Source organism: Mesoplodon densirostris, chromosome 11 (assembly GCF_025265405.1).
Source record: "Mesoplodon densirostris isolate mMesDen1 chromosome 11, mMesDen1 primary haplotype, whole genome shotgun sequence".
In the NCBI taxonomy this organism is placed as follows: Eukaryota; Metazoa; Chordata; class Mammalia; order Artiodactyla; family Ziphiidae; genus Mesoplodon; species Mesoplodon densirostris.
The window spans coordinates 54,343,728-54,362,068 of NC_082671.1; the positions used below are offsets into that span (position 1 = coordinate 54,343,728).

At 36.3% G+C, this 18,341-nt stretch overlaps 1 protein-coding gene across 3 annotated transcripts in view; it reads left to right on the plus strand.

Moving 5' to 3' along the window:
- Positions 1-18,341, plus strand: part of NELL2 (neural EGFL like 2) — a 458,505-nt gene that overhangs the window by 423,705 nt on the left and 16,459 nt on the right. For all 3 annotated transcript variants that reach the window (XM_060111915.1, XM_060111916.1, XM_060111917.1), the window contains 3 exons: positions 14,043-14,236; positions 15,683-15,859; positions 17,380-17,604. In XM_060111915.1, the coding sequence (XP_059967898.1) occupies positions 14,043-14,236; positions 15,683-15,859; positions 17,380-17,604 (596 nt within the window). The remainder of the gene's footprint in view (positions 1-14,042; positions 14,237-15,682; positions 15,860-17,379; positions 17,605-18,341) is intronic.

Sequence of the window (18,341 nt, forward strand, 5' to 3'; positions counted from 1 at the left end):
TGAGAACCTCTTCAGCTGCCTGTCTACCCACTCTGCTCTCCCTAGACATTCAAGTCATACGGATACTTCTGATCCTCTAACACATCTTGATGGCTCTGAACATTGGGACTCAAACACACCTTTACCTCTGACTAGACCAGTCTTTACCTCCTCTTTGCTTGGCTAAATCTTATTCATAATGTAACTGCCACACCTGGAGAATGTGTATGCGGGCAGAAGAAAGATCCAAAAAGAGCTACCAGTGTGATAGGAAGCAAGTAAGGGAAATTTATCACAGAGAGGGAAGGACCTGTGTCGAAAGCTGCTGCTAGCTCAAGTTCAATGGGAACTGAGACTTGACCACTAGCTTCAGCAACATTATTTTTCCAATCACTCACTAAAGCACTTACCAATATTTTTTTTGAATTTCATTTTACTTATTTTTTTATACAGAAGGTTATTAGTTATCCATTTTATACATATTAGTGTATATATATCAATCCCAGTCTCCCAATTCATCCCCTCACCCCCCACCCGCCACTTTGCCCCATGGTATCCATACGTTTCTTCGCTATATCTGTGTCTACCCTGCACACTGGTTCATCTGTACCATTTTTCTAGCTTCCACATATATGCGTTAATATATGATATTTGTTTTTCTCTTTCTGACTTACTTCACTCTGTATGACAGTCTCTAGATCCATCCACATCTCTACAAATGACCCAATTTTGTTCCTTTTTATGGCTAAGTAATATTCCATGGTATATATGTACCACAACTTCTTTGTCCATTTGTCTGTAGATGGGCATTTAGGTTGCTTCCATGTCCTGGCTATTGTAAATAGAGCTGCAATGAACACTGGGGAGGTGCATGTGTCTTTTTGAATTATGGTTTTCTCTCGGTATATGCCCAATAGTGGGATGCTGGGTCATATGGTAATTCTATTTTTAGTTTTTTAAGGAACCTCCATACTGTTCTCCATAGTGGCTGTATCAATTTACATTCCCACCAACAGTGCAAGAGGGTTCCCTTTTCTCCACACCCTCTCCAGCATTTGTTGTTTGTAGATTTTCTGATGATGCCCATTCTAACTGGTGTGAGGTGATACCTCATTGTAGTTTTGATTTGCATTTCTCTAATAATTAGTGATGTTGAGCAGCTTTTCATGTGCTTCTTGGCCATCTGTACGTCTTCCTGGAGAAATGTCTATTTAGGTCTTCTGCCCATTCTCAGATTGGGTTGTTTGTTTTTTTTAACATTTAGCTGCATGAGCTGTTTATATATTTTGGAGATTAATCCTTTGTTCATTGATTCATTTGCAAATATTTTCTCCCATTCTGAGGGTTGTCTTTTCGTCTTGTTTGTAGTTTCCTTTGCTTTGCAAAAGATTTTAAGTTTCATCAGGTCCCATTTGTCCATTTTTGTTTTTATTTCCATTACTCTAGGAGGTGGATCAAAAAAGATCCTGCTGTGATTTATGTTGAAGAGTGTTCTTCCTATGTTATCCTCTAAGAGTTTTATAGTGTCTGGTCTCACATTTAGTCCTCTAATCCATTTTGAGTTTACTTTTGCATATGGTGTTAGGGAGTGTTCTAATTTCATTCTTTTACATGTAGCTGTCCAGTTATCCCAGCACCACTTATTGAAGACACTGTCTTTTCTCCATTGTATATCCTTGCCTCTTTGTCATAGATTAGTTGACCATAGGTGCATGGGTTTATCTCTGGGCTTTCTATCCTGTTCCATTGATCTATATTTCTGTTTTTGTGCCAGTACCATATGGTCTTGATTACTGTAGCTTTGTAGTGTAGTCTGAAGTCAGGGAGTCTGATTACTCCAGCTCCATTTTTTTCCCTCAAGATTGCTTTGGCTATTCAGGGTCTTTTGTGTCTCCATACAAATTTTAAGTTTTTTTGTTCTAGTTGTGTAAAAAATGCCATTGGTAATTTGATAGGGATTGCATTGAATCTGTAGATTGCTTTCAGTAGTATGGTCATTTTCACAATACTGATTCCTCCAATCCAAGAACATGGTATATCTCTCCATCTGTTTATATCATCTTTAATTTCTTTCATCAGTTTCTTATAATTTTATGCATACAGGCCTTTTGTCTCCCTAGGTAGGTTTATTCCTAGGTATTTTATTATTTTTGTCCCAGTGGTTAATGGGAGTGTTTCCTTAATTTCTCTTTCAGATTTTTCATCATTAGTGTATAGGAATGCAAGAGATTTCTGTGCATTGATTTTGTATCCTGCAACTTTACCCAATTCATTGATTAGCTCTAGTAGTTTTCTGGTGGGATCTTTAGGATTCTCTATGTATAGTATCATGTCATCTGCAAACAGTGACACTTTTACTTCTTCTTTTCCAATTTGTATTCCTTTTATTTCTTTTTCCTCCCTGATTGCCATGGCTAGGATTTCCAAAACTATGTTGAATAATAGTGGTGTGAGTGGATATCCTTGTCTTGTTCCTCATCTTAGAGGAAATGCTTTCAGTTTTTCACCATTGAGAAAAATGTTTGCTGTGGGTGTGTAGTATATGGCCTTTATTAGGTCGAGGTAGGTTCCCTCTATGCCCACTTTCTGGAGAGTTTTTATCATAAATGGGTGTTGAATTTTGTCAAAAGCTTTTCCTGCATGTATTGAAATGATCATATGGTTTTTATTCTTCAGTTTGTTAATATGGTATATCACATTGGTTGATTTGTGTATTTTGAGGATCCTTGCATCCCTGGGATAAATCCCACTTGATCATGGTGTATGATGCTTTTAATGTGTTGTTGGATTCTATTTGCTGGTTTTTTGTTGAAGATTTTTGCATCTATGTTCATCAGTGATATTGGCCTGTAGTTTTCTTTCTTTGTGACATCCTTGTTTGGTTTTGGTATCAGGGTGATGGTGGCCTGGTAGAATGAGTTTGGGAGTGTTCCTCCCTCTGCTATATTTTGGAAGAGTTTGAGAAGGATAGGTGTTAGCTCTTCTCTAAATGTTTGATCGAATTCACCTGTGAAGCCATCTGGTACTGGGCTTTTGTTGGTTGGAAGATTTTTAATCACAGTTTTAATTTCATTATTGTGATTGGTCCATTCATATTTTCTATTTCTTCCTGGTTAAGTCTTGGAAGGTTATACCTTTCTAAGAATTTGTCCATTTCTTCCGGGTTTTCCATTTTATTGGCATAGAGTTTCTTGTAGTAGCCTCTTAGGATGCTTTGTATTTCTGCGGTATCTGTTGTAACTTCTCCTTTTTCATTTCTAATTTTACTTATTTGAGTCCTCTCCCTCTTTTTCTTGATGAGTCTGGCTAATGGTTTATCAATTTTGTTTATCTTCTCAAAGAACCAACTTTTAGTTTTATTGATCTTTGCTATTGTTTCTTTCTATTTCATTTATTTCTTGTCTGATCTTCATGATTTCTTTCCTTCTACTAAGTTTGTGTTTTGTTTGTTCTTCTTTCTCTAGGTCCTTTACATGTAAGTATAGATTGTTTATTTGAGATGTTTTTTATTTCTTCAGGTAGGATTGTATTGCTATAAACTTCCCTATTAGAACTGCTTATGCGGCATACCATAGGTTTTGGATCATCGTGTTCTCATTGTCATTTGTCTCTCGGTACTTTCACTTTCCTGTTTTTTTCTTTCTTTTAATTTATTTTTTCATACAGCAGTTTCTTATTAGCCATCCATTTTATACCCATCAGTGTATACATGTCAATCACAATCTCCCAATTCATCACACCACCACCACCACCCACCTCTGCTTTCCCACCTTGGTGTCTATACGTTTTTTCTCTACTTCTGTGTCTCAATTTACACCCTGCAAACAGGTTCATCTGTACAATTTTCTAGGCTCCAAACATATGTGTTACTATGCGATATCTGTTTTTCTCTTTCTGACATACTTAACTCTGTATGACAGTCTCTACATGCATCCACGTCTCTACAAATGACCCAATTTTGTTCCTTTTTTTTCCTTTTTAACAGCTTTATTGGAATATAATTGCTTTACAATGGTATGTCAGTTTCTGCTTTATAAAAGGGTTAATCAGTTATACATATACATATGTCCCCATATCTCTTCCCTCTTCTCCTCTCTCCCTCCCACTCTCCCTATCCGACCCCTCTAGGTGGTCGCAAAGCACCAAGCTGATCTCCCTGTGTTATGCGGTTGCTTCCCACTAGCTATCTATTTTACGTTTGGTAGTGTATATATGTCCATGCCACTCTCTCACTTTGTCACAACTTACCCTTCCCCCTCCCCATATCCTCACATCCAAGCGCGAGTAAGTCTGTGTCTTTATTCCCGTCTTACCCCTAGGTTCTTCATGACTTTTTTTTTTAAGACTCAATATATATGTGTTAGCATACGCTATTTGTTTTTCTCTTTCTGACTTACTTCACTCTGTATGACAGACTCTAGGTCCATCCACCTCACTACAAATAACTCAATTTCGTTTCTTTTTATGGCTGAGTAATATTCTATTGTATATATGTGCCACATCTTCTTTATCCATTCATCTGTCAGTGGAAACTTAGTTTGCTTCCATGTCCTGGCTATTGTAAATAGAGCTTCAATGAACATTTTGGTATATTACTCTTTTTGAATTATGGTTTTCTCAGGGTATATGCCCAGTAGTGAGATTGCTGGGTGGTATGGTACTTCTATTTTTATTTTTTTAAGGAACCTCCATACTTTTTTCCACAGTGGCTGTATCAATTTACATTCTGCCAACAGTGGAAGGGGGTTCCCTTTTCTCCACACCCTCTCCAGCATTTATTGTTTGTAGATTTTTTGATGATGGCCATTCTGACCAGTGTGAGATGATATCTCATTGTAGTTTTCATTTGCATTACTCTAATCATTAAAGATGTTGAGCATTCTTTCATTTGTTTTTTGGTAATCTATATATCTTCTTTGGAGAAATATCTATTTAGGTCTTCTGCCCATTTTTTGGATTGGGTTGTTTGTCCTTTTGATATTGAGCTGCATAAGCTGCTTGTAAATTTTTGAGATTAATGCTTTGTCAGTTGCTTCATTTGCAAATATTTTCTCCCCTTCTGAGGGTTGTATTTTGGTCTTCTTTATGGTTTCCTTTGCTATGCAAAAGCTTTTAAGTTTCATTAGGTCCCATTCATTTATTTTTGTTTTTATTTCCATTTCTCTAGCAGGTGGGTCAAAAAGGATCTTGCTGTGATTTATGTCATAGAGTGTTCTGCCTATGTTTTCCTCTAAGAATTTGATAGTGTCTGGCCTTACTTTAGGTCTCTAATCCATTTTGAGTTTATTTTTGTGTATGGTGTTAGGGAGTGTTATACTTTCATTCTTTTACATGTAGCTGTCCAGTTCTCCCAGCACCACTTATTGAAGAGGCTGTCTTTTCTCCACTGTATATTCTTGCCTCCTTTATCAAAGATAAGGTGACCATATGTGCTTGGGTTTATCTCTGGGCATTCTATCCTGTTCTGGCTTGTGCTAGTACCATACTGTCTTGATTACTGTAGCTTTGTAGTGTAGTCTGAATTCAGGGAGCCTAATTCCTCCAGCTCCGTTTTTCTTTCTCAAGATTGCTTTGGCTATTTGGGGTCTTTTTGCGTTTCCATACACATTGTGAAATTTTTTGTTCTAGTTTTGTGAAAAATGCCAGTGGTAGTTTGATAGGGATTGCATTGAATCTGTAGATTGCTTTGGGTAGTAGAGTCATTTTCACAATGTTGATTCATCCAGTCCAAGAACACGGTATATCTCTCCATCTATTTGTATCATCTTTAATTTCTTTCATCAGTGTCTTATAATTTTCTGCATACAGGTCTTTTGTCTCCTTAGGTAGGTTTATTCCTAGATATTTTATTCTTTTTGTTGCAGTGGTAGATGGGAGTGTTTTCTTAATTTCACTTTCAGATTTTTCATCATTAGTGTATAGGAATGCTAGAGATTTCTGTGCATTAATTTTGTATCCTGCAACTTTACCCAATTCATTGTTTAGCTCTAGTAGTTTTCTGGTAGCATCTTTAGGATTCTCTATGTATAGTATCATTTCATCTGCAAACAGTGACAGCTTTACTTCTTCTTTTCTGATTTGGATTCCTTTTATTTCTTTTTCTTCTCTGATTGCCGTGGTAAAAACTTCCAAAACTCTGTTGAATAATAGTGGTGATAGTGAGCAACCTTGTCTTGTTCTTGATCTTAGTGGATATGGTTTGTTTTTCACCATTGACAATGATCTTGGCTGTGGGTTTGTCATATATGGCCTTTATTATGTTGGGGAAAGTTCCCTCTATGCCTACTTTCTGGAGGGTTTTTATCATAAATGGATGTTTAATTTTGTTGAAAGCTTTCTCTGCATCTATTGAGATGATCATATGGTTTTTCTCCTTCAATTTGTTAATATGGTGTATCATATTGGTTGATTTGCATATAGTGAAGAATCCTTGCATTACTGGGATAAACCCCACATGACCATGGTGTATGATCCTTTTAATGTGCTGATGCATTCTGTTTGCTAATAGTTTGTTGAGGATTTTTGCATCTATGTTCATCAGTGATATTGGCCTATAGTTTTCTTTCTTTGTGACATCTTTGTCTGGTTTTGGTATCAGGGTGATGGTGGCCTCGTAGAATGCATTCGGGAGTGTTCCTCCCTCTGCTATATTTTGGAAGAATTTGAGAAGGATAGGTGTGAGCTCTTTTCTAAATGTTTGATACAATTCGCCTCTGAAGCCGTCTGATCCTGGGCTTTTGTTTGTTGGAAGATTTTTAATCACAGTTTCAATTTCAGTGCTTGTGATTGGTCTGTTCATATTTTCTATTTCTTCCTGGTTAAGTCTCGGCATGTGCTGCATTTCTAAGAATTTGTCCATTTCTTCCAGGTTGTCCATTTTATTGGCATAGAGTTGCTTGTAGTAATCTCTCATGATCATTTGTATTTCTGCAGTGTCAGTTGTTACTTCTCCTTTTTCATTTCTAATTTTATTGATTTGAGTCTTCTCCCTTTTTTTCTTGATGAGTCTGGCTAATGGTTTATCAATGTTGTTTCTCTTCTCAAGGAACCAGCTTTTAGTTTTATTGATCTTTGCTATTGTTTCTTTCATGTCTTTTTCATTTATTTCTGATCTGATCTTTATGATTTATTTCTCTGGTAACTTTGGGTTTTTTTGTTCTTCTTTCTTTAATTGCTTTAGGTGTAAGGTTAGGTTGTTTATTTGAGATGTTTCCTGTTTCTTCAGGTAGGATTGTATTGCTATAAACTTCCCCCTTTGAACTGCTTTGGCTGCATCCCATAGGTTTCGGGTCGTCGTGATTTCATTGTCATTTGTTTCTAGGTATTTTTTATTTCCTCTTTGATTTCTTCAGTTATATCTTGGTTATTAAGTAGTGTATTGTTTAGCCTCCATGTGTTTGTATTTTTTACAGATTTTTTTCTTGTGAGTGCTATCTAGTCGCATGGCGTTGTGGTCAGAAAAGATACTTGATACAATTTCAAATTTCTTAAATTTACCAAGGCTTGATTTGTGACCCCAGATATGATCTATCCTGGGGAATGTTCCATGAGCACTTGAGAAGAATGTGTATTCTGTTGTTTTTGGATGGAATGTCCTCTAAATATCAATTAAGTACATCTTGTTTATTGTATCATTTAAAGCTTGTGTTTCCTTATTTATTTGCATTATGGATGATCTGTCCATTGGTGAAACTGGTGTGTTAAAGTCCCCTGCTATGATTGTGTTACTGTCAATTTTCCCTTTTATGGCTGTTAGTATTTGCCTTATGTATTGAGGTGCTCCTATGTTGGGTGCAAAAATATTTGCAATTTTGATATCTGCTTCTTGGATCTATCCCTTGATCATTATGTAGTGTCCTTCTTTGTCTGTTGTAATAGTCTTTGTTTTAAAGTCTATTTTGTCTGATATGAGAATTGCAACTCCAGCTTTGTTTTGATTTCCATTTGCATGGAATATCTTTTTCTATCCCCTCACTTTCAGTCTGTATGTGTCCCTAGGTGTGAAGTGGGTCTCTTGTAGACAGCATATGTACAGGTCTTATTTTTGTATACATTCAGCCCGTCTATGTCGTTTGGTTGGAGCATTTAATCCTTTCACATTTAAGGTAATTATTGATATGTATGTTCCTATTACTATTTTCTTAATTGTTTTCAGTTTGTTATTGTAGGTCTTTTCCTTCTGTTATGTTTTCTGCCTAGAAAAATTCCTTTAGCATTTGTTGTCAAGCTGGTGAGGTGGTGCTGAATTCTCTTAACTTTTGCTTGTCTGTAAAGGTTTTAATTCCTCCATGAAATCTGAATGAGATCCTTGTTGGGTAGAGTAATCTTGGTTGTAGGTTTTTTTCTTTCATCACTTTAAATATGTCATGCCATTCCCTTCTGGCTTGCAGAGTTTCTGCTGACAGATCAGCTGTGAACCTTATGGTGATTCCCTTGTGTGTTATTTGTTGTTTTTCCCTTGCTGCTTTTAATATGTTTTCTTTGTATTTAATTTTTGATAGTTTGATTTATATGTGTCTTGGCGTGTTTCTCCTTGGATTTATCCTTTATGGGGCTCTCTGTGCTTCCTGGACTTGATTAACTATTTCCTTTCCCATATTAGGGAATTTTCAACTATAATCTCTTCAAATATTTTCTCAGACCCTTTGTTTTTCTCTTCTTCTCCTGGGACCCCTATAGTTTGAATGTTGGTGTGTTTAATGTTGTCTGAGAGCTCTCTGAAACTGTCTTCAATTCTTTTTATTCTTTTTTCTTTTTTGTCCTCTGCAGTAGTTATTTCTACTCTTTTATCTTCCTGGTCACTTATCCGTTCCTCTGCCTCAATTATTCTGCTGTTAATCCCTTCTGGAGAGTTTTTAATTTTATTTATTGTGTTGTTCATCAGTGTTTGTTTGCTTTTTAGTTCTTCTAGGTCGTTGTTAAATGTTTCTTGTAATTTCTCCATTCCATTTCCAAGATTTTGGATTATCTTTACTATCATTATTCTTAATTCTTTTCCAGGTAGACTGCCTACTTCCTCTTCATTTTTTAGGTCTGGTGGGTTTTTGCCTTGCTCCTTCATCTGCTGTGTGTTTCTCTGTCTTCTCATTTTGCTTAAGTTACTGTGTTTGGGGTCTCCTTTCACATGCTGCATGTTCGTAGTTCCTGTTGTTTTTTGTGTCTGTCCCCAGTGGCTAAGGTTGATTCAGTGGGTTGTGTTGTCTTCCTGGTGGAGGGGACTCATGCCTGTGTTCTGGTGGATGAGGCTGGCTCTTATCTTTCTGGTGGGCAGGTCCACGTCTGGTGGTGTGTTTTGGGGACTTATGATTTTAGGCAGCCTCTCTCCTAATGGATGGGGTTGCGTTCCTGTCTTGCTAGTTGTTTGGCATAGGTTGTCCAGCACAGTAGCTTGCTGGTTGCTGAGTGGAGCTGGGTCTTGGCGTTGAGATGGAGATCTCTGGGAGATTTTCGCCATTTGATATTACATGTAGCTGGGTGGTCTCTTGTGGACCAGTGTCCTGAACTTGTCTCTCCCACCTCAGAAGCGCAGCCCTGATACCTTGCTGGAGCACCAAGAGCCTGTCATCCACACGGCATTCCATAATTTGCCAACTTGTTGTATTCTTCTATTCATTCTCCCTCTCTTCTACTGCTAGTATTGGAGGGTCTCCTGCAGGGCTGGGGGCAGCTGTGGCTCACTGCAGGGACAAAGACACGGCAGGCAGCAGTTCTGGAGAGTACTCACCAATGTGAGCCCTCCTGGAGGCTGCCATTTTCTTACCTTCGTTCCTCTTTCTGGCTGAGTAATATTCCATTGTATATATGTAACACAGCTTCTTTATTCATTCTTCTGTCAATGGACATTTAGGTTGCTTCCATGACCTAGCTATTGTAAATAGTGCTGCAGTGAGCATTGGGGTGCATGTGTCTTTTTGAATTATGGTTTTCTCTCGGTATATACCCAGTAGTGGGATTGCTGAGTCATATGGTAATTCTATTTTTAATTTTTTAAGGAATCTCCATACTGTTCTGCATAGTGGTATATCAATTTACATTCCCACCAACAGTGCAAGAGGGTTCCCTTTTCTCCGCACCCTCTCCAGCATTTGTTGTTTGTAGATTTTCTGATGATGCCCATTCTAACTGGTGTGAGGTGATACCTTATTGTAGTTTTGATTTGCATTTCTCTAATAATTATTGATGTTGAGCAGCTTTTCATGTGCTTCTTGGCCATGTGTGTGTCTGTTTTGGAAAAATGTTTTGTTTGTTCTTCTTTCTCTAGTTCCTTTAGGTGTAAGGTTAAATAGTTTATTTGAGCTGTTTGTTGTTTCTTGAGGTAGGATTGTATTGCTCTAAACTTCCCTCTTAGAACTGCTTTGGCTGCTTCCCGTAGGTTTTGGATTGTCATGTTTTCATTGTCATTTGTCTCTAGGTATTTTTTGATTTCCTCTTTGATTTCTTCAGTGATCTCTTGGTTATGTGGTAATGTATTGTTTAGCCTCCATGTGTTTGTGTTTTTTACATTTTTTACCCTGTAACTGATTTCTAATCTCATAGCGTTGTGGTCAGAAACGATGCTTGATATGATTTCAATTTTCTTAAATTTACTGAGGCTTGATTTGTAACCATGATGTGATCTATCCTGGAAAATGTTCCGTGCGCATTTGAGAAGAAAGTGTAATCTGCTGTTTTTGGATGGAATGTCCTATAAATATCAACTAAATCTATCTGGTCTACGTTTAAGGTAATTATCGATATGTATGTTCCTATTACCATTTTCTTAATTGTTTTGGGTTTGTTTTTGTAGGTCCTTTTCTTCTCTTGTGTTTCCCACTTAGAGAAGTTCCTTTAGCATTTGTTGTAGAGCTGGTTTGGTGGTGCTGAATTCTCTTCATTTTTGCTTGTCTGTAAAGCTTTTGATTTCTCCATCGAATCTGAATGAGATCCTTGCTGGGTAGAGTAATCTTGGTTGTAGGTTTTTCCCTTTTATCACTTTAAATATGTCATGCCACTCCCTTCTGGCTTGTAGAGTTTCTGCTGAGAAATCAGCTGTTAACCTTATGGGAGTTCCCTTGTATGTTATTTGTCGTTTTTCCCTTGCTGCTTTCAATAATTTTCTTTTGTCTTTAATTTTTGCCGATTTGATTACTATGTGTCTCAGCATGTTTCTCCTTGGGTTTATCCTGTATGGGACTCTCCACGCTTCCTGGACTTGGGTGGCTGTTTCCTTTCCCATGTTAGGGAAGTTTTTGAGTATAATCTCTTCAAATATTTTCTCTGGTCCTTTCTCTCTGTCTTCTTCTTCTGGGACCCCTATAATGTGAATGTTTTTGTGTTTAATGTTGTCCCAGAGGTCTCTTAAGCTGTCTCCATTTTTTTTTTTCATTCTTTTTTCTTTATTCTGTTCCACAGCAATGAATTCCACCATTCTGTCTTCCAGGTCACTTATCCGTTCTTTTGACTCAGTTATTCTGCTATTGATTCCTTCTAGTGTATTTTTCTTTTCAGTTATTGTATTGTTTATCTCTGTTTGTTCGTTCTTTAATTCTTGTAGGTGTTTGTTAGACATTTCTTGCATCTTCTCTATATTTGCGTCCTTTCTTTTTCCGAGGTCCTGGATCATCTTCAGTATCATTATTCTGAATTCTTTTTCTGGAAGGTTGCCTATCTCCACTTCATTTAGTTGTTTTTCTTGGTTTTTATCTTGTTCCTTCATCTGGTACATATCCTTCTGCCTTTTCAGCTTGTCTATCTTTCTGTGAATGTGGTTTTTGTTCCACAGGCTGCAGGATTTTAGTTCTTCTTGCTTCTGCTGTCTCAGTATTTTTAAAGTTGGAATTTCTGTATACTATAGTAGGTTTTTCAAAGCAGAATATATACTGTTTATGTATATATTATGTATATAATATAGGAATCTTATATTATGATAAAACTATATGTAAAAATGAATTCCAAAATTGTATACTATCATTCAATTGAGAATAGTTTCTGCACTGGGAAACCCAGTATAGATAACAAGCAGGAAAATTAAGTTCAAATTAATTCAACTCTCATAGGATAGCAAAAGGTAATAGTCCATTTTGATATTTTTGCCTTTATATTTCTCCAGGCATGACAAGTACATGCCAACCATTGTCATATGCAACTTTTTATTCTATTTCTTCATTGTTAATGTACTTTATTTAAGGGTACATATTTTCTTTGTACCTCTGTATCTTCTTTTCTTTGTCTTCTGCATCCAATCCAAGGACACTCTCTGACTTTAACCTAGCAAACAAACAAACCTGTTAGCAGAGCTTTTATTTTAAATGTAAGGCAATATGAAATGATTGTAAAAATCCAGCCATTGCCATTAACAGAATAGTTTCCTTATATTAGTGGATATTTAAAGGGTTAAATATATAAAATATATATATATATATATATATATATATATAGTGGATATTAAAAGGGTAGTAAGAGGGATTTGTAAAGATTGTGGTCAAAGAGACCAAACAACTATGGTTAATGTTTTTCTTGCTTACCATAATTGCTAATTACAAAAATACTTAATGGGAGACAAATATCAACTCATCAAAGATACCTTATTATTTAGATTAGAGCAAATATAGACGTGTTTTACAAAATTCATTTCTATTACCAAGAGAAATTTTTTTTCTGATCTGATATACATGTATGTATGTATACATATATATATCAATGTATTTTTTAAAATTTTATTATATCCTCATGCTGGCTAAGAGTTATTTTTTTTGATCATAGTTTTTCATTATAAGCAGTATTATCCTTGACAAATCAAGCTATAATAAAGTTTACTGTAGTTATAATAGAAACCTTTTCAGCTGTCAACTCAGTTCATTGGTTTTATTGATAATGGGAACTAATAAAAATCAAAGTACGTAGAGAGAAGTAATCTTGTAACTTATTTTCAGGAAAACATATATGACAGAATTTAAGTATTTAAGAATTTAAATGTGGCTAAAGTATAATCTTGGCCAGTGCATGTCCCCAACAATGTTGAAATCACACCATTTAAGGAAGATAGTTACTAAACTCTATAATTTTGAAAGGAAATCAGTGTACAGTTCCCCTAGTTAAAAGCTATATATTCCATCTTCTTTCTAACCCACTTTTCCTGCTGTGATTTAATTCTTTCTTCCTTGACCTTTACTCAGATGAAAAAGGAAATAACTCCTTACTGCCACTCATACAATATCCCTAAATGTATTTTGGCTTGTGACCTTTAAATGATGTGGATAAGTAAAATGAATCTCATATCTTCATATGGACCTGATCTGTGGGTCAACATATGTTTGCTTTTCATCTGTATGAAAATGCTTTGGTTGTGATTGCCATGGAATAGGTGAGGTCAGTTGAAGAATGGGAAGCTGCCAAGTGAGGCAGGAGATGAAACGATCTGAAATGGAAAAGTTAAGAATTAGGGGATTCTTTGTGCGAGAGATGATAATTGCTTATGGTCACTTGCCCTTCCATGGGTGAGAGGCAGGGTGTAAGGACAGTGTGAAAATGCCTGGACTGTTAAGGGAAGAACACCTGGGCAGTACACTGGAAAGAGCTTATATATGGGTGACATAGCTGTGAGAACAGGGCTTGAAACTGAATAAAAATGCCTCAGGTCTTCCATGACATTTCATTTCCCACTAAGAAAGGATTTTTTGTAAGCACCATTTTAACACTGAGGATGATTTCCCCAATTAAAAAAAAAAATAGGTACTTTTAGAATTTCCGCTGCCAAACTGTTTCTGTTTGAAACATTGAGTCCTATTCTTAACTTTCAAAAAATATAAATGTTTCATAAAGCCTAATGGTATTTACAGAGATATAAAATTTAAAAATCTAGCCAAGGTTATTTGGTGTTTGAAACCAAGCATGATAGTATTTTTGTGTGAAATCCCTAGATCATTAACATTGCTTTAGTCAGCATTAATAGGAAATGCATGCCAGTAAGATGAAAATTAATTTCCAGTTGAATGCTTTTGGTCAGGAGACAACTTGCCTGATTGCAGTTGTTTGAAACGGAGCATATTCTAAGCACATTGCCTGCTGCCTTTTCTTGGCTGTAGATATTGACGAGTGTGGGACCGGGAGGCACAGCTGTGCCAATGATACCATTTGCTTTAACTTGGATGGTGGATATGATTGCCGATGTCCTCATGGAAAGAATTGCACAGGGGACTGCATCCATGATGGAAAAGTTAAGCACAATGGTCAGATTTGGGTGTTGGAAAATGACCGGTGCTCTGTGTGCTCCTGTCAGGTTAGTATAAACAAAACATTGTAAACATTTTTATCAAGGTGTAATTTGCATATATTTCAAGTGTACAGCTTGATGAACTTAGACAAATGCATACGTCCATTTAACCATCACTCAATTAATATAACAGATCATTTTTACCTACCCAAAATGTTGCCTCTGTCCTTTCTTAGTCCCATAGCCCTAGCCTCAAGCAAACACTGCTTCCAGTTTCTATAGATTAGATTTGTATTTTCTAGAGCCTCATATAAATGGAATCATATAACACAGTTGGCCTTCTGTATCTGCAGGGTCCCCATCCATGGATTCAACCAACTGTGGATTAAAAATATTTGGGGAAAAAAAATTCCAGAAAGTTCCAAAAAGCAAAACTTTCATTTCCTGCACACCGGCAACTGTTTACATAATATTTACATTGTATTAGGTGTTATAAGTGATCTAGAGATAATTTAAAGTAAACGGGAGAGTGTGCATAGGTTATGTGCAAATACTATGCCATTTAATATAAGGGACTTGAGCATCCACGGATTTTGGTATCCATGATACCAAGGGAAGACTGTCCATACTCTTTTGTGTCTGACTTCTTTCTCTCAGCATTATGTTTTGATATTCATTTATATTCATTACACATATGAGTAACCCATTCCTTTTTATTACTGAATAGTATTCCATTGTATGGAAATACCACAATGTGTTTATTTATTCATATAGTAAAATTTTGTTTCTAACTATGCTAATGTTTCTATAGTCACAATATCATATTTGAATGAATGCATAAATGAAACCATAATGAATATGCTATGGCCTGTAAATGAAAAATATCTATTTGGGTTATATTTCAGTTTTAGAGAGGTGTTCTATTATGTGTACCCAGTTGATAATAGACATTTAAATTATAGTTAAATGAATACTACCAAGGACTCAACTATTGTTAAAGAAATTGATAACAGCTTGTACAAATCATAAGGTTGAAATATTCTAGAAACTTAATAATATGTAAAACTTGTTGACTAGCTACCAAATATAAACATACAAGCCCTCACACAAAAAAAGTATATTTATATATACATACACAATTTGTTTACACATAAGAGCCATGCAGTGGTTATCATTTTAACTGGTTATTTCTGAAAATTTTCTTTCCAGTCAAGTCATTTAAAGAGTAATGTGTGGAAAGAAAATTGGAAGTTCTCCAGCTTAAGTAATTTCTGGGTATTAGCTACAAAATGGAATTTTAAAGAAAATCAGTTATATTGGGTAAACAGTGTGAGTTAACTCAACTTCCAAATCAACATCTGAGATTATAGATATAGTATATAATATATATAAAATGTATATATGTGTGTGTATATACACATGTACACACACACAGATACACACATACATATGATGTTAGTATATTGAGAAATGGAGGTTTTTGGTAACTGCTTTTTTTCCCTTGTCATACAGAATGGATTTGTAATGTGTCGACGGATGGTCTGTGACTGTGAGAATCCCACGGTTGATCTTTTCTGCTGCCCCGAATGTGACCCAAGGCTGAGCAGTCAGTGCCTCCATCAAAATGGGGAAACCTTGTACAACAGTGGTGACACCTGGGTCCAGAACTGCCAACAGTGCCGCTGCTTGGTAAGTTCAGCTACGTGAAGTTCAGGGAAACGTTTAAACCCAGAATTGAAATTGTAAAACAACCTTGCCCTGCCCCCTGCACCTATATTCAGTACCTGGCCATAGTGTCGGGAGTTATAAAAAGTTAACCTGGTTAGGATGATAAGGTGATAGTTATGCATTCAGGGTCTGAGAAGGAATATCTGGGGGTAGATGTGGTCCACCATGTCATGTCAGTCTTTCAGGACTATCTCCAGAGCTCAAAAGAAGAAAAGGCTCTCCTGGCTTCCCCAATCCCACTCAGCTTAAGTTTACTTAGAGACAGTTATGAACAGAATAATGGCATTAAAAAAAATTACTTTTTCCAATAGACCTTTTGTTAATCCATTTCTATCAATTATGCTTAGATGTAAGCAAACAAAAACAAAAAAAAACACACTTTTTTTTCTTTCTAAAGATTATTACTGTCAGTGCTGTTCTGGTGGGCACCCTGTTTTACACATAATATGGATATGCAATAAATACCTACTAGAATCTTAGAATGGAATGTATATATTTATGAAACTTCTACTGGAAACAATAGGTTAAAAAGAAAATGAAGACTTGATAAAGAAAATGAAGACTTGATAAGGAAAATACCAATCATTTTTTCATTTAACCAAATTTCTTGTTTCTTTCTAGTGGTATAAATAAAAAGGAAAATTCATCTATATGTCTTTATAGAAGAAAGTTTCACAGATGCTACTTTAGTTAGGACTAGTTTCCTTTCTATTTGTGTGAAGATATTTTTAAGGCAATGCTTTTTTGTTGCTTCCTTTTTATACTTTCAACCCAAAAATCAGTTGAAAGAGCAAGGTCAGTTTCTGTGCCTGAAGGCCGCTTTCATCTCCAAGATCCCGAGACTCAGAATTATGAAGAAAATAGGAAACAGGTGGGAACTAAATTTTAAAAAGATCCAATTCACGCAATTTTCTCATGTGGAATAAAAAAGACTGAAATCAGCTCCTAGTTTTGTTTTGTTTTTTCCAAAGTCCCTACACTGAGAAACGTATAAATGAACAAAGAATAACTGTCAAATTTCCTTCATATTTCAGTCTACTTTCTTGTCAGTGGACAAAACTTTGTTTTTGCAGAAGGGAATAAATGAGAAGGTAGGGGAAAAAGATCGTAAAAACGAAAAAAGCATCTCATAGGCAGAAACTAAGTAAAAACCTCTTCTGTAGTAAACAATTCTCCTTTGTCATGGGAAAGAGAAGGGCATGCAAATTTGTTTGTTTTAAGAGAAAGAGTTTTTGCTTTCCTTTATTGTTGTTCTTGTTTAACCCCTGAAGACTGTTTTATAATCCATCTGCAGTATAGCTCTCATCTCTCTGATAGGGCTTTTGTGGATTCCCTACAAGATTCATAGCTGTGAAGGTCTGAGTGTAAATGTCCATCAAATAAATTGAGTATTCGGTAAACACTGTGCTCCCTCCCTCCTCACCTCCCTCCACGCCCTCCCTCCCCCTCCCTTTGCCCTTGTTCATTTGCTTTCCTTATAGCAAGGGGAAGTTGACTGTTGGCCCCTGCCTTGCCCAGAGGTGGAGTGTGAATTCAGTGTCCTCCCAGAGAATGAGTGCTGTCCGCGCTGTGTCACCGACCCTTGCCAGGCCGACACCATCCGTAATGACATCACCAAAACTTGCCTGGACGAGATGAATGTGGTTCGTTTCACTGGGTCCTCTTGGATCAAACATGGCACTGAGTGTACTCTCTGCCAGTGCAAGGTAAAGCCCATTCATTATATTCAAGTAGGGAGCACTTGGCCAGCTGCACCCAGGATTCACAGATACTAATGTGCTTAACCTGGCCAATGGGAAGCATCTTCTTTCCTATTTACTGTTCAAACAGAGATGGGAGGAGGGCCACTTAGCTTTATTAGTGCCAAGGCTGACTGTTCTGTGCATCCTGTAATGCATATTCAGGGAGAAGGAGGTGCTTGGTCAGAAACCAGAATGATGGGTTACTAATATCACCAGAACAGAAAGAACCTGTGTAAATTGCCCTAAAGCATCTAACTGTACACATCTTAAAAAAAAATAGTACACCACCAAACTTCATGTTTCTTTCATGATAGAAGACAATATTATTTTATTGATTTTTATCTAGTCCTTTTATGAGATAAGATATATCAACAAAGTGAACATATTATGTTTTCCAAAGTGAAAATCAATATGGCAAAAATGGGCATATTTCTTGGTTTGTGGTGGTGAGTTACATTGAGTTGAAAAATTTAAGATCTGTTGTTTACCATATTTTATTCCTACGGCTGGAGAAAAATCATTATAAAGATTTTTCTTTTTATTCTCATAGGAAAATAGAGCATTGTGCCTTTTACTTCACTGAGAATAGAAATACTGGTAATGTAGACAGAGTATATAGAATTCACAGATGGTGACAAAGTTGAAAGCATTCTACTATGATTATTGTTCCTACAAACATTTGATGTCATTGTACTTCATAG